The sequence below is a fragment of the Enhydra lutris genome, unplaced genomic scaffold (assembly GCF_002288905.1).
Source record: "Enhydra lutris kenyoni isolate GAN:26980312 unplaced genomic scaffold, ASM228890v2 scaffoldscaffold12, whole genome shotgun sequence".
NCBI lineage: Eukaryota > Metazoa > Chordata > Mammalia > Carnivora > Mustelidae > Enhydra > Enhydra lutris.
Genome location: NW_019154096.1, coordinates 20,621,988 through 20,638,415, shown reverse-complemented (window position 1 = coordinate 20,638,415; position 16,428 = coordinate 20,621,988). Strand labels below are relative to the sequence as shown.

General features: G+C 37.4%; 1 protein-coding gene across 1 annotated transcript in view; it reads left to right on the top strand.

Moving 5' to 3' along the window:
* LOC111144805 (catenin alpha 3) overlaps positions 1 to 16,428 on the top strand; it is a 1,765,227-nt gene that overhangs the window by 1,698,529 nt on the left and 50,270 nt on the right. Inside the window, exon 17 of the mRNA XM_022499291.1 lies at positions 3,834 to 3,968. Within this exon, the coding sequence (XP_022354999.1) occupies positions 3,834 to 3,968 (135 nt within the window). The remainder of the gene's footprint in view (positions 1 to 3,833; positions 3,969 to 16,428) is intronic.

The window sequence follows — 16,428 nt, the reverse complement described above, 5'->3', positions numbered from 1 at the left end:
CTACCCATCGGACTTATGATATCTAGATCTATATATAGTGTTAAATTTAGTTTTATTCTCTAACATTTCAGGTCAAAATTCTTATGCAGAGAGAATGATGAGAAATTACATTAATTGAGCTTCCTAATTCTATCTACTTGGACTTTCTTTTTTCCTTTTTTCTTTCTTCATTCATTTTTTTCACCCTTCTTCCTGTCTTGCTTCCCTGAACATATGTTTATTGTGTGTAATCAAATATAATTTACTACTCTGGCTGCACCCTAATTAACTGTTTTAACATCCAGAACTTTAATATAAACTCACTTGTTCCAATCAGCCAACATCTTTTGGGCTTTAGAATTATCTTGACACGGTATGGTAGGTCATTTATGCCATTCAAGACATATTGCTTAAGTTCTGTAGAATTCTAGCACAAATTCTGTCTCTATTAGGCAGTATATTCCTAACAGAGAAGATGTTGTTAGCTATCACAATTCTTAAACATTCTACCCATGAATAAAGAGAATGACATGTTGGAGAAGCACTCTTCTTACAAATCCAAGATTCCAGACTCTCAGTATACATCTCTTTCTATTCCTCAACCCTACACTGTAATTCATTATGTGAAGTATATCTTCTAAATTAGATGAATTGAATAACACCTCACAAGGTAGGAAACATACATAGATCTCAATTAATTAGAAAAGTTGTATATCCCAAATAGGAAAGAGATGAAGAGTAACTGAAATAAAATGAATATCTGCTAAGGTGTTTTGCACGAGGACAAAATTAGACTTTCTTACCTCTGAGTGGTGTGTCTGAGGCCTATAATATTCCTTCACTATAATTTTGCTGAAGAAAAGATATCCACAGTATCTGCTGGGTACTCCCACCTAATCATAACTGAACACATTTAAAATGAAATTTTAGTGTAAAATATAATGAAAGCCAATGCTAATTCAAGATAGGACAGCATTTAAAAAACAAGATAAAGGATCACAAGCCAAATTGTACATAATGCATTTAACTTTGAACAAAACAACTGACAAATGTAATTTATATTTTTATTTTAACAAAATGTTGTCAGTGACTAGCCTCATTTGAATTGTTTCCCTGATGATGTTATGAGAGTCAAAAATGTATTCTTTTAAAAAAAAAATATTTTTTCAGTGTTCCAAGATTCATTGTTTATGCACCGCACCCAGTGCTCCATGTAATACATGCCCTCTTTAATACCCACTACCAGGCTCACCTCCCCCACCTACTGTATCCCCCACAAAACCCCCAGTTTAAAAGTATGCAAAAAAGAAACTTCTGAAGCATTTCTTATATCATTCTAATATGTCCCTTAAGAATATATTCTAGATGCAACTTGAAACAATATTTGTATTTTGATGCTATTATCTACCTGAAATTTATTTTGAGCAGATATTGATAGCTAGATTTGTCCTCCAGATTAATAAACCTTATAAAAATAAATTCATAGCAGTTTCTCAGGAATTAAATAAGGATAGATACTAAAATATATTACCTGTGTCTTCTTTGAAGTATAGTTGACACACAGTGTTATATTAATTTCAGATGTACAACCTAGAGATTTGAGAACTGGACTTGTTATGCTGTACTCACTACAAGTATAGCTACCATCTGTCACCATATAATGCTATTACAATACCATTCACTATATTCCCTATGCTTGTACTTTTGTTTCCCTTTTATGCCATCACTGGAAGCTATTATCTCCCACTCCCCTTCACTCATTTTGCCCATCCCCTACTCCTTTCCCTCTGGCAGATATCAGTTTGATCTCTGTATTTACGGAACAGTTTCTGCTTTTGTTTGTTTGGTTGGTTAGTTTTTCGATGGCACATATAGGTGAAATCATATGGTATTTGTCTTTCTCTGTCTGACTTATTTCACTTAGTGTGATACCCTTTAGGCCCATTCGTGTTGTTGTAAATGGCAAAATCTCATTCTTTTTTTTAATGGCTGAGTAGTAGAAACCTTAGTTTGCTAATGAGCAGCAGTGATTGGGCATAGCAAAGAGGAAAAAATGTTCCAAGTGTGCTGAGATTCAAGGAGTTGAATCATCCCAAATTAATGACTGGCCAAATTTAATAGATGGGAGAGAGAAAGAAAGCATTCCTCATTGAAATGGTTAATAGAGGGGAAAAATGGGTTTTATAGTAGGCAAAGTGGGTTATGAGATAGTTGAAGAATATGTGTGTTGAGTATGAAATGATGAGACAAATAATGGACTGGGCAAATCCACAAATAATGGACTGGGCAAATCCACGTGTATCTTCTGAAAACAGGGCTGGGTGACAAATATTTAGTTATTTGCATTTTGTGATACTTGAAGTCATAACAGTGTGTACTATTGTGCAAGAAGAGGGTGAGAATCAAAAGATGTCCAAGAACAAAATCTGAGAACATCAATGAGGCAACACTGAAAAAATTTTAGAACTCGTGGTCATGAACAGGAAGAGAGATGAGATTTTAAAGCTGTGGGAGGGTTTTTGTTCTGAGGCGCATCGTGTTGAAAGATGAAAGAATAGAAAAAGGAGACATTAAAACCGCAGAAAAAGATGGACTCATTTGGTAATCTATGATCCCGAGGAAGATGAAATGAGACAGCTTCTGAGCTGGAGTAGAAGTGGAGAAATGAACGCTAAGGGAAGGGAAAGGTCATGGACTCAAGCCCTTTGCTATTTCTGATTGCTTGAAATTTCTGTTCTAGAAATTCACAATGACACCTAATACTTTTTATTAACAAACTTTGCCAGCATAGCAGAATTTAAACTGCTGTCTGTAATTGCAAAGCCATTTTAAATGTGTCTTAAATAAAGTTTATACTCCAGTACGGGCAAAAAAAAAAATTGTGAAGTTTATGGAATAAAGATCGCTAAAATTATTCATTTTGCTAATTCACTCTTAAAATTCAGATTGAAAGGTAATAAATACTTTTTTGCTTCTACTCTCATTATGAAATGATGTATTCTGTGTTGGTACCAAGCATCTTGCTGGAAGAGTGAAGGCTGGTTTAGTGTGAGAAAACCACCTAGGCTGACATGCCATCTGCTTTTCTGTAGTGAGTGTCCCAGTAGTTAAAAAAACTTAAAAAAAAAAAAAAATCTATGCATTAAAATGCTAACCAGATGTCCTGGTCAACATCTCATCTTAATAAACTGGGAAGTAATAACCAATGTGTGTTATCATGTTCTTGATTTGCCTAACAGTCCCAAGCAGTGTTCTTTTAAAAGTTTTTTTTTCTTCTTTTTTCTTTTTTAAGATTCATTTATTTATTTAAGAAAGAGAGAGCTCAGGTGAGCAAGAGGAAGGGTAGAGGGAGAAGGAGAAAATCTCAAGCAGACTCCCCACTGAGCACAGCTACACAGAGCTTGATCCTAGGACAGGGAGACCACAACCTGAGCCAAAGGCAGATACCCAACCATCTGAGCCACCCAGGTGCCCCTGAAGAAGTATTCTAATAGCAACATTAAGTGAAGGAAATAAATGCTTTTTAAATATTTATTTAGATTCACCTAAAAATGCAATCTGAAGACTTCCAACCTTTTCATAACTTAAAGGCAATTATTTTATGTAACTTTTCCTGTCTGAAAATTCCTTGACTATTTCTATCATCTGTGCTGAAGTCATTAAGGTTGAGGCATGAATAAAGTCTTCTAATGTTGGAAACATATCAGAATCTATGTGGGATTGGGCTGAGAAATGGGGCTCCATGACAATAAAGTTGCTCCCTTATAAGGTACCTCCAATGTTGGTATTAAAGCACTTTGATCTACTTATTACTGATTTTGTTATTTCCACTTTTATCTTTTATGCCTAATTAGTGTCCGGACCCGTCATGCAAACAAGATTTGTTGGCCTATCTGGAACAGATTAAGTTTTACTCTCACCAACTGAAAATCTGCAGTCAAGTTAAAGCTGAGATCCAGAACCTGGGAGGAGAGCTCATCATGTCTGCTGTGAGTACTGCCTGCCATTTACACCATCACATGTAAGGGATTTTTGGAACAAAGCAGCGACACCCCTCCTCACCTCACCAAATCTTTTAGGTCTATGTAGGTTAGAATAAACTTAGTTGGAGTGTATTAAATTGCATTTTATTAATTATTTATTAAATTAAATTTAATTAAATTTAATATGTATTAATTAATAATTATTAATTATTTAATTATTAAATTAAATAATTAAATTAATTTATTAAATTAAATTAGCAAGGAATCAAACTAAAGAAATGTTATGTCAGTACAACTTGTCTTTACTCCACAGAGTTTAGAATGAATCAGGATTTGTAAGCCACTTGGATAAGAAATAGATATTACTTTAGAACATGGTTTTCTAACTTCAGAAAGTGGGCAGATGGATCTCTGAATTGAATTTTATAATTTTTATGAAATATATGCCTATGGATTTACAAATCTTTGCAAATCAATGAAGAAAATGGCTTCATTATTAGTAATTTGTATTCATTTTCCCATTATCCTTTTCTATAACATAGAAATTCAGGCCTTGAAAAGTGTTATTTCTATATGTAATTGTAGAAGTGGAGTATAATAGAACATAGGTGGTCTGGAAAAATTTTAATAAATTCTTTGGTGACCCTGAGTTTCAAACCACTATAAAATGATCATGGTAGAAATAATGTCTAACTTTTTTACTCATCTTTTAATAACAGTAGATCATTCCTCTAGAGCAAGCATGGTAATAAAATAATATTTGATATCTATATTGGATTCAGTTATCAGTGACTTTGAGAAGGTCCTTGACCAAGATTGTAAATTTAAGTTAAAGTGAAACATCATGAACATTCTAGGAACTTATATTCATGAGGACAAATGATAACAGCGTACTTAAAAATTTGTAATTTCTAGGACTTTTATAGCCTGACATTGGACTTTTCCCTCAGTGAACTAACATGCTTTAAAAGAATGTGATTGCAAAAACAAAAGCAAAAGGTTACCATCAAGAGTAGAAGGTAGGGAACTAATTCTATTGACAATCTAGCTCTTGTCTATATTTTATTTCATTTGATCCTCACAATAACATGCCAGAGAGATTGTTTATTTGCTTGTTTTATTTTCACTGACACTGGAAAAAAATGACATTCAGAAAAGTTGAAAACTTCCCCAAGGTCATACTAGTAAGTTTCAGAACGGGCTTAACCTTCAGAAGCTTATGTCTTTGTTATTCATGTGGACAATCTTGAATCTATGATGAAACTGAAGAGCACTGATCAAAAGTAAATAATGTGGAAATGATGTCTAATAAGTATTAGAGATAAAAATATTTTGTTTCCTTGACATTAAATTCTTGCAAAAACAGTAAACACAAAAACACGACCTGTGCAATATTGGTGCCCTGGCACTTTTCCAAAAATGCATTTTAAGTAGTCCCAAGCCATATACACAGAAATCTGTATGGGTATATAAATACATACTTGCATATAAGTGCATATATGCACACAACATGTATATACACATATACACACTTTGAAATAGTGTATCTTTACTTTGAATTATTAGACATTCAGTCTTTTCTCATTCAACATTATACTCCTTTAAATGTGTAAAAGATTATTTATTTGTAGACCTAAATCTATCTTCTGTTTACGTTTGTCTATTTCATGCAGTCACACATCTTTCATAAAGCCTAAATCCATATGAATTTTATTTTCCCATTATTTACTACTTTTGCAGGTTGTTGAAGATAAACTTTCACAAAAAATATACTGTTAAAATATGCTACTGTTAATTGTTCTTCCAAAATATAATTTCCTCCAGATGTACAAATTTGTATTTCCTGTTTGGTATGATGATTCAAATTCACGAATTTACCCATATTTTCAGATAGATTAGGCACAAGTTTATAAGCCATGATTTACAATTTAAAAGCTGAGTCATTATATAAAATAAGGAATAGCATTGCAAATCCAAAACTATTTTGTCATCATTTTCCCCACAATTTCCCTTTAGAAAAGATAAATCTGAATAAAGTGAACATTTAATGCCCCCTTTTATATACCTTACAGCCATCTGCTTGCAGGTAGATCTTGAAAAGCTTTTTAAATACATTCATTTACATGTGCCAAAGAACACTTGCTTTAATCTCTCAATGACCCTGCGTTCTTGTCTTGTCATCTTTCCTTTTTAAATTGAGAAGAAGCTCTAATCTAAGTCATCCCTCTTCTCTGAGGTCTTTTGAAAAGTAACAAGCATGATTCTAAAGCAAGGAAACTCATTAAAAATTACAGAAATTTGTTATTCCAAACTATAGATTATCCAAAGCTCACTAAGTGAAGTTTGCATTTCAAAATCGGGTTCATGAAGCATTACTTGTAGAAAATATATTTGATTAAAAAGAAGTAGGAAGAGTGCTTTCAGGGTCTGGGGTGTTAGGACTTAGGAAAAGAAGATGAATTCATAGCATAAAAGAATTTGAAGATCATTCTCATAACAGAGCATTTAATTAAAATTACTTTCTAGTCATTCTTACATCTGTCTGCAAGCACTTACTCTGAAGTAGCATATTGTATTTAGAAGGAAGCCGAAGTGTAGTTAACTAGTCCAAAACCCCAACTATGATTTGAGCATCTGTGTGTCAGGTGTTAGAGAACATCTGGGGGATGCTGAGACGCATACATGATGCTTCCTTTAGGATGATCAAGTACATGTAAAATTAATACATAAACTATACCCGAATATACACAAATGACTCTAAAACCATGTGATAGACTGTGTCGTACCGGTATGCACAAAAACATAGTAAGAGGTGAGGGGATAATTAACTGCCCTGACGTAGCAGGTGGGCGAGAGAAAGCTCTATGACTGACTTGGCTGTAATCTAAGCCTCAATGAATAAATAAAAAACAAATGTCTACTCTTGGAGAAGGAGAGGACAAGGATTCAAGGTGGATGGCACAACTGAAAACGATAGAAATAGGGAAAGGCATTCCATGGAAATAGCAAACATTCAGATGTGATTGGAAGTAATTGTTCTTGGTACTGTTGGTGTGTGGATTAGGGGAGGGGGGAGAGAAGAGAAGCTGCCAAGGAAAGAGGGGCTGTTAGAAAGGGTCATTTATAACATTTTAACTTTACCCTGTAGGCAACTGAGAGTAATTGAAAAATTTTAAGTTGGAGATGGACATAAACAGATCTAGGTATTTAGAAATTGACTCCTTTTGACAGGGCGGTGATAGATGTAAAGACAAGGGACTGGAGGAATGATTTTTTAAAATAGCCAAAGAGAATAAAAGCCACGCTGCCCCTGAGCAGCAAAAGAAGAAAACCCGGAACAGGGCCTCTGCGACCAATAGAGTTGGGAAGTCCTCTGAAAAGCAGCGCCTTGGAGGATGCCCCTCTAAGAGCAGAGGCTCAGGTGGACCAGTTGGCCCCGGGAACTGGTGTGATGCACGGGGCAGCTGGAGTTGGGCCTCAAGATGCTGAGACTCAGTCTGAAACAGAAAGTGTAGGCTGTTGGGGCAATCCCCTCCTGCTCAATGAAAGAAACCCCATGCCAGGAGTAGGTAGCTGATGTGCTCCTTGTTTGGGGACTGCAGGGATCAGATAGAAGCTGACCAGGCACAAAACCTATGGATTCTCAGGGCTGCAGCCTGCATAGTACAGGGGCAGCCTGTCACGAGGCCACCAGAAAGAAGAGCCAAAGGGTCTGCAGACCGATCCAAGGTCACCCTGGGCACTCCTGATGAAGAGTTTAGTTTCAATTTCTTTTAGGCTCTCCGTCCTGGAGCAGTTCCCCCTCCCTGGGTCCTGTGGGGGTTTGTTTTGAGTGCAGGCCCTTTCCAGGAATGCTTTGTTGGACAGATCTGGGGTTGGTCTGTGCATGGCTGGTCAGGAGATCTGGTGCCCTGAGTGCTGGAGAGATTGAGACCAGCGTATGGGTTACTGTCAGAAAAGCACAGATGCATTTGTAGGTTTTCAGATGAAATGTCTTTCCCCCCAGAAGAAGGAGGTCCATTTAGAAAAGCTTCTATGATAAGGCAAAGTGAGCATTTAGCATGTTGTAGAAAGAATGCTTTACTTTAGGATGAGATTAAGCAGCTTTTGGTAATAAGAATTATTGAGGAAGCTATCTAACTTTACACTGGTGCTCATCTATAAAAGGACGTCCTGTCAAACTGTATTGTGCTTTCTCTGTGTCATTGCATTAATAAAACTAGTTTTGGGGAGGGGAAGGAAAAGAGAGAAAGAAAGGAAAAGAAAGAAATAAAAAGAAAGAAAAGAAAAAGAAAAGTAAAGAAAAGAGAAAGAAAACTCTAGGTTAAGGCAATTTTGTTGAGAATGGAGAGGAGTGGATCCCTTCAAGCAAAACTCTGAACTAAAGGTTGATTAGAGTCACTCTATTGAATGGTAAGAGTGAAGAAGAAGGAAGAATTAAGACTTTCCTCCAAGTTTTTAAGATTTGGTAGCTTACTTAGTCAAAACTGGCATCACTAACCTATATATAGATATAGATACAGGCATGTTATATATATACTTTTATATTAATTATATATTTCTATTTTATAAATATATAATTTATATATTATGTTGTATATAATAATATATTTATTATTACATTATATAGAATATTTATATTTATATAAATGTAAATATATTTATATACATAGATACGGAAGGAAGATCATATTAGGAAGAGTAAGGCAACTCATTTGGATTTTACTTGTTGAGTTTAGTGACTAAGTGTCATTCAAAGAAAAGGTTCTGGGAGAAGCTGAGTATAGATTTCTGGAACTCAGGAGAGAGGTATACAAACGAAATAGATGGAACCAATACAATAAAAGTATGTTGAATAAGAAAAAAAAATAGCTGAGACAGGGATCTGGAATCAATCTTTCTTTCCTTCTCTCTCCCTCCCTCCCTTCCTCCCTCCCTCCCTCCCTTCTTTCTTCCCTTCCTCTTTTTCTTACACCCACTGATTGTAATGTGCTTCTGTCAAATACAGAGACTTGACAGTGGCAGTTTAAAAAACAAACAAACAGGGGTTTACTCTCTCCATAAAAACTGTCTGAGAATGGGCAATCCAGGACTGTTATGGAAGCTTTGCAAAGTTATCAGAGAATCAGTCACTTTAGTCTTCCTGCTTTATTATTCTTGGCTTCTGACTTTCATTCTTATCAAGGTCAAAATATGGCTGTTCTAGCTCTCGCTGTGGCTTTTATATTCCAGACAGTAAGAATGAAGAATTGCAGAAGTGAACATTCCTTACATTTTTAAAGTTCCCTTCAGATATTTTCACTTATATATTATTGGCCAGAATTTAATCATCTGTCTCTATGTAACTGCAAGAAATGCTGCAGATATAAAAGTTGTCTGTTTGGAGAGGAGTCAAGATGGCGGAGAAGTAGCAGGCTGAGACTACTTCAGGTACCAGGAGATTAGCTAGATAGCTTATCTAAAGATTGCAAACACCTGCAAATCCAACGGGAGATCGAAGAGAAGAAGAACAGCAATTCTAGAAACAGAAAATCAACCACTTTCTGAAAGGCAGGACTGGCGGAGAAGTGAATCCAAAGCGACGGGAAGATAGACCGCGGGGGAGGGGCCGGCTCCCGGCAAGTGGCTGAGCAATGGAGCACAAAATCAGGACTTTTAAAAGTCTGTTCTGCTGAGGGATATTGGTCCAGAGGCTTAATCGGGGTGAAGCCCACGCAGGGTCAGCGTGGCCTCAGGTCCCGCAGGGTCACAGGAGGATCGGGGGTGTCTGAGTGTCACAGAGCTTACAGGTATTAGAACGGGGAAGCCGGCTACAGAGACAGAGCTGAGGAGTGAGCTCTCAGCTCGGGGTTACCTTGAACCGGTCACAGGGTCGCTCAGCTCGGAGCGCGGCCGGAGGCCAGGGTGACAGGAGTAATTGGGCGCTGGTCTCTGAGGGCACACTGAGGAGTGGGGCCCCGGGCTCTCGGCTCCTCCGGACCGGAGACTGGGAGGCCGCCATCTTCATTCCCGTCCTCCGGAACTCTATGGAAAGTGCTCAGGGAACAAAAGCTCCCGAAAGCAAACCAGAGAGGATTACTCAGCCTGGCCCCTGGTAAGGGCGGTGTAATTCCGCCTGGGGCAAAGACACTTGAGAATCACCACAACAGGCCCCTCCCCCAGAAGATCAACAAGAAATCCAGCCAGGACCAAGTTCACCTACCAAGGAGTGCAGTTTCAATACCAAGGAGAGCAGCGGAATTCCAGAGGAGGAGAAAGCAAAGCCGGAGCTCATGGCTTTCTCCCCATGATTCTTTAGCCTTGCAGTTAATTATTTCTTTCCTTTTTCAATTTTTTTCCTCTTCTTCTGCTAAATTTTTTAAACTTTTACCCTTTTCTTTTTTAACGTTTTTGAACTAGTTTATCTAATATATTTTTTCCTTTTTATATTTTTTCTTCATTCATTTTCTTCTTTTAATTGTTTCATTTTTTTTTCTTTCTGAACCTCCTTTTATCCTATTTCTCCCCCCTCACGATTTGGGATCCCTTCTGATTTGGTTAAAGCATATTTTCCTGGGGTTGTTGCCACCCTTTTAGTATTTTACTTGCTCCTTCATATACTCTTATCTGGACAAAATGACAAGGCAGAAAAATTCACCACAAAAAAAAGAACAAGAGGCAGTACCAAAGGCTAGGGACCTAATCAATACAGACATTGGTAATATGTCAGATCAAGAGTTCAGAATGACGATTTTCAAGGTTCTAGCCGGGCTCGAAAAAGGCATGGAAGATATTAGAGAAATGCTCTCGGGAGATATAAAAGCCCTTTCTGGAGAAATAAAAGAACTAAAATCTAACCAAGTTGAAATAAAAAAAGCTATTAATGAGGTGCAATAAAAAATGGAGGCTCTCACTGCTAGGATAAATGAGGCAGAAGAAAGAATTAGCAAAATAGAAGACCAAATGACAGAGAATAAAGAAGCTGAACAAAAGAGGGACAAACAGCTACTGGACCACGAGGGGAGAATTCGAGAGATAAGTGACACCATAAGATGAAACAACATTAGAATAATGGGGATTCCAGAAGAAGAGGAAACAGAGAGGGGAGCAGAAGGTATATTGGAGAGAATTATTGGAGAGAATTTCCCCAATATGGCAAAGGGAACAAGCATCAAAATCCAGGAGGTTCAGAGAACCCCCCTCAAATCAATAAGTATAGGTCCACACCCCGTCACCTAATAGTAAAATTTACAAGTCTTAGTGACAAAGAGAAGATCCTGAAAGCAGCCCGGGAAAAGAAGTCTGTAACGTACAATGGTAAAAATATTAGATTGGCAGAAGACTTCTCCACAGAGACCTGGCAGGCCAGAAAGAGCTGGCATGATATATTCAGAGCACTAAACGAGAAAAACATGCAGCCAAGAATACTATATCCAGCTAGGCTATCATTGAAAATAGAAGGAGAGATTAAAAGCTTCCAAGACAAACAAAAACTGAAAGAATTTGCAAACACCAAATGCTCTACAGGAAATATTGAAAGGGGTCCTCTAAGCAAAGAGAGACCCTAAAAGTAGTAGATCAGAAAGGAACAGAGACAATATACAATAACAGTCACCTTACAGGCAATACAATGGCACTAAATTCATATCTCTCAGTAGTTACCTTGAATGTTAATGGGCTAAATGCCCCAATCAAAAGACACAGGGTATCAGAATGGATAAAAAAACAAAACCCATCTATATGTTGCCTACAAGAAACTCATCTTAAACCCGAAGACACCTCCAGATTTAAAGTGAGGGGGTGGAAAAGAATTTACCATGCTAATGGACATCAGAAGAAAGCAGGAGTGGCAAACCTTATATCAGATCAATTAGATTTTAAGCCAAAGACTATAACAAGAGATGAGGAAGTACACTATATCATACTCAAAGGATCTGTCCAACAAGAAGATCTAACAATTTTAAATATCTATGCCCCTAACGTGGGAGCAGCCGACTATATAAACCAATTAATAACAAAATCAAAGAAACACATCAACAATAATACAATAATAGTAGGGGACTTTAACACTCCCCTCACTGAAATGGACAGATCATCCAAGCAAAAGATCAACAAGGAAATCAAGGCCTTAACTGACACACTGGACCAGATGGACAGCACAGATATATTCAGAACATTTCATCCCAAAGCAACAGAATACACATTCTTCTCTAGTGCACATGGAACATTCTCCAGAATAGATCATATTCTCGGTCCTAAATCAGGTCTCAACCGTTATCAAAAGATTGGAATCATTCCCTGCATATTTTCAGACCACAATGCTCTGAAGCTAGAACTCAATCACAAGAGGAAATTTGGAAAGAACCCAAATACATGGAGACTAAACAGCATCCTTCTAAAGAATGAATGGGTCAACCAGGAAATTAAAGAAGAATTGAAAAAATTCATGGAAACAAATGATAATGAAAACACAATGGTTCAAAATCTGTGGGACACAACAAAGGCAGTCCTGAGAGGAAAATATAGCGGTACAAGCCTTTCTCAAGAAACAAGAAAGGTCTCAGGTACACAACCTAACCCTACACCTAAAGGAGCTGGAGAAAGAACAAGAAAGAAAGCCTAAACCCAGCAGGAGAAGAGAAATCATAAAGATCAGAGCAGAAATCAATGAAATAGAAACCAAAAAAACAATAGAACAAATCAATGAAACTAGGAGCTGGTTCTTTGAAACAATTCATAAGATTGATAAACCCCTGGCCAGACTTATCAAAAAGAAAAGAGAAAGGATCCAAATAAATAAAATCATGAATGAAAGAGGAGAGATCACAACTAACACCAAAGAAATACAGACAACTATAAGAACATACTATGAGCAACTCTACGCCAACAAATTTGACAATCTGGAAGAAATGGATGCATTCCTAGAGACATATAAACTACCACAACTGAACCAGGAAGAAATAGAAAGCCTGAACAGACCCATAACCAGTAAGGAGATTGAAACAGTCATCAAAAATCTCCAAACAAAAAAAAGCCCAGGGCCAGACGGCTTCCCGGGGGAATTCTACCAAATATTTAAAGAAGAACTAATTCCTATTCTCCTGAAACTGTTCCAAAAAATAGAAATGGAAGGAAAACTTCCAAACTCATTTTATGAGCCAGCATCACCTTGATCCCAAAACCAGACAAGGATCCCATCAAAAAAGAGAACTACAGACCAATATCCTTGATGAACACAGATGCAAAAATTCTCACCAAAATACTAGCCAATAGGATTCAATAGTACATTAAAAGGATTATTCACCACGACCAAGTGGGATTTATTCCAGGGTTGCAAGGTTGGTTCAACATCCGCAAATCAATCAATGTGATACAACACATTAATAAAAGAAAGAACAAGAACCATAGGATACTCTCCATAGATGCTGATAAAGCATTTGACAAAGTACAGCATCCCTTCCTGATCAAAACTCTTCAAAGTGAAGGGATAGAGGGCACATACCTCAATATTATCAAAGCCATCTATGAAAAACCCACTGCAAATATCATTCTCAATGGAGAAAAACTGAAAGCTTTTCCGCTAATGTCAGGAACACGACAGGCATGTCCGTTATCACCACTGCTATTCAACATAGTACTAGAAGTCCGAGCCTCAGCAATCAGACAACAAAAGGAAATTAAAGGCATCCAAATCGGCAAAGAAGAAGTCAAACTATCACTCTTCGCAGATGATATGATACTATATGTGGAAAACCCAAAAGACTCCACTGCAAAAATGCTAGAACTTGTACAGGAATTCAGTGAAGTGTCAGGATATAAAATCAATGCACAGAAATCCGTTGCATTTCTCTACACCAACAACAAGACAGAAGAAAGAGAAATTAAGGAGTCAATCCCATTTACAATTGCACCCAAAACTATAAGATACCTAGGAATAAACCTAACCAAAGAGGCTAAGAATCTATATTCAGAAAACTATAAAGTACTCATGAAAGAAATTGAGGAATACACAAAGAAATGGAAAAATGTTCCATGCTCCTGGATTGGAAGAATGAATATTGTGAAAATGTCTATGCTACCTAAAGCAATCTACACATTTAATGCAATTCCTATCAAAGTACCATCCATTTTTTTCAAAGAAATGGAACAAATAATCCTAAAATTTATATGGAACCAGAAAAGACCTCGAATAGCCAAAGCAATATTGAAAAAGAAAGCCAAAGTTGGTGGCATCACAATTCCGGACTTCAAGCTCTATTACAAAGCTGTCATCATCAAGACAGCATGGTACTGGCACAAAAACAGACACATAGATCAATGGAACAGAATAGAGAGCCCAGAAATAGACCCTCAACTCTATGGTCAACTAATCTTTGACAAAGCAGGGAAGAATGTCCAATGGAACAAAGACAGTCTGTTCAACAAATGGTGTTGGGAAAATTGGACAGCCACATGCAGAAAAATGAAATTGGACCATTTCCTTACACCACACACGAAAATAGACTCAAAATGGATGAAGGACCTCAATGTGAGAAAGGAATCCATCAAAATCCTTGAGGAGAACACAGGCACAACCTCTTCGACCTCAGCCGCAGCAACATCTTCCTAGGAACATCGCCAAAGGCAAGGGAAGCAAGGGCAAAAATGAACTATTGGGATTTCATCAAGATCAAAAGCTTTTGCACAGCAAAGGAAACAGTTAACAAAACCAAAAGACAACTGACAGAATGGGAGAAGATATTTGCAAATGACATATCAGATAAAGGGCTAGTGTCCAAAATCTATAAAGAACTTAGCAAACTCAACACCCAAAGAACAAATAATCCAATCAAGAAATGGGCAGAGGACATGAACAGACATTTCTGCAAAGAAGACATCCAGATGGTCAACACACATGAAAAAGTGCTCCACATCACTTGGCATCAGGGAAATACAAATCAAAACCACAATGAGATACCACCTCACACCAGTCAGAATGGCTAAAATTAACAAGTCAGGAAATGACAGATGCTGGCGAGGATGTGGAGAAAGGGGAACCCTCCTACACTGTTAGTGGGAATGCAAGCTGGTGCAACCACTCTGGAAAACAGCATGGAGGTTCCTCAAAATGTTGAAAATAGAACTACCCTATGACCCAGCAATTGCAGTACTGGGTATTTATCCTAAAGATACAAACGTAGTGATTCAAAGGGGCACGTGCACCTGAATGTTTATAGCAGCAATGTCTACAATAGCCAAACTATGGAAAGAACCTAGATGTCCATCAACAGAAGAATGGACAAAGAAGAAGTGGTATATATACTCAATGGAATACTATGCAGCCATCAAAAGAAATGAAACCTTGCCATTTGCGACGACGTGGATGGAACTAGAGGGTATCATGCCTAGCGAAATAAGTCAATCAGAGAAAGATAACTATCATATGATCTCCCTGATATGAGGGAGAGAAGAAGCAACATGGGGGGTAAGGGATAGGAGAAGAGTAAATGAAACAAGATGGGATTGGGAGGGAGACAAACCATAAGTGACTCTTAATCTCACAAAACAAACTGAGGGTTGATGGGGGGAGGGGGTTTGGGAGGGGGGGTGGGGTTATGGACATTGGGGAGGGTATGTGCTATGGTGAGTGCTGTGAAGTGTGTAAACCTGGTGATTCACAGACCTGTACCCCTGGGGATAAAAATATATGTTTAAAAAATAATAATAAAATTTAAATTAAAAATAAAAAAAGTTGTCTCTTTGTATGTGTTTTAATCTGAGCACATTGATTTCACCCAATTAAATCATTTTTTTTTCTTTGTAAAGGGAGAGTGGATATTGGGTAGCAACTATCAATTTCTATGATTTGCTTCTATGTTTACAAAAATCACAGTAGTACTCACATTTATTATAATTATCTGCCATTTGATATATATTCTCCTCTATACCATAAGTTCCTTGAGTATTGTTGAATGATTGAAGGTATAGTATCCAAAGATTATAAATAATGCAGGGAATTCAGGTTGCCTTAGCCTTAATATGTATATTGGATTTTGAACTGATAAAATGTCTTTATATCTTTTCCAAAACAGTATCAGTAACATGGTAAAGGCAAAAATTAGGTCATAGTGGGACAAATACTGAGTATGTAGTAACAGAAAAAAAAAAAAAAAAGACAGGAAAGAATAAATTTTCCAGCAGTCTTTAGTTGAAAGGAAGTGGGAAGAGAGATAGAGAGAGAGAGACCTGGGGGGAAGAAGGGAGGGAAGGTGGGAGGCTGAAAGAAAGAGAGAGACTTGAGGGGCAGATGGGATTACTGGAATCTCCTTCTTCCTACTCACCCTTTTCACCCCTCCCCTTCTCCCATCCTTCCCCTCTCCTCCTCTCCCTCCTCCTCCTCCCTCTTCCCCTCGCCCCCCTCTCCTCCTCCTTCATCTTTCTCCTCCTCCTCCTACTTCTTCTGGCTTACATTTTTTATTTATGTACTTTTTAAAATGGAAGTAATTGA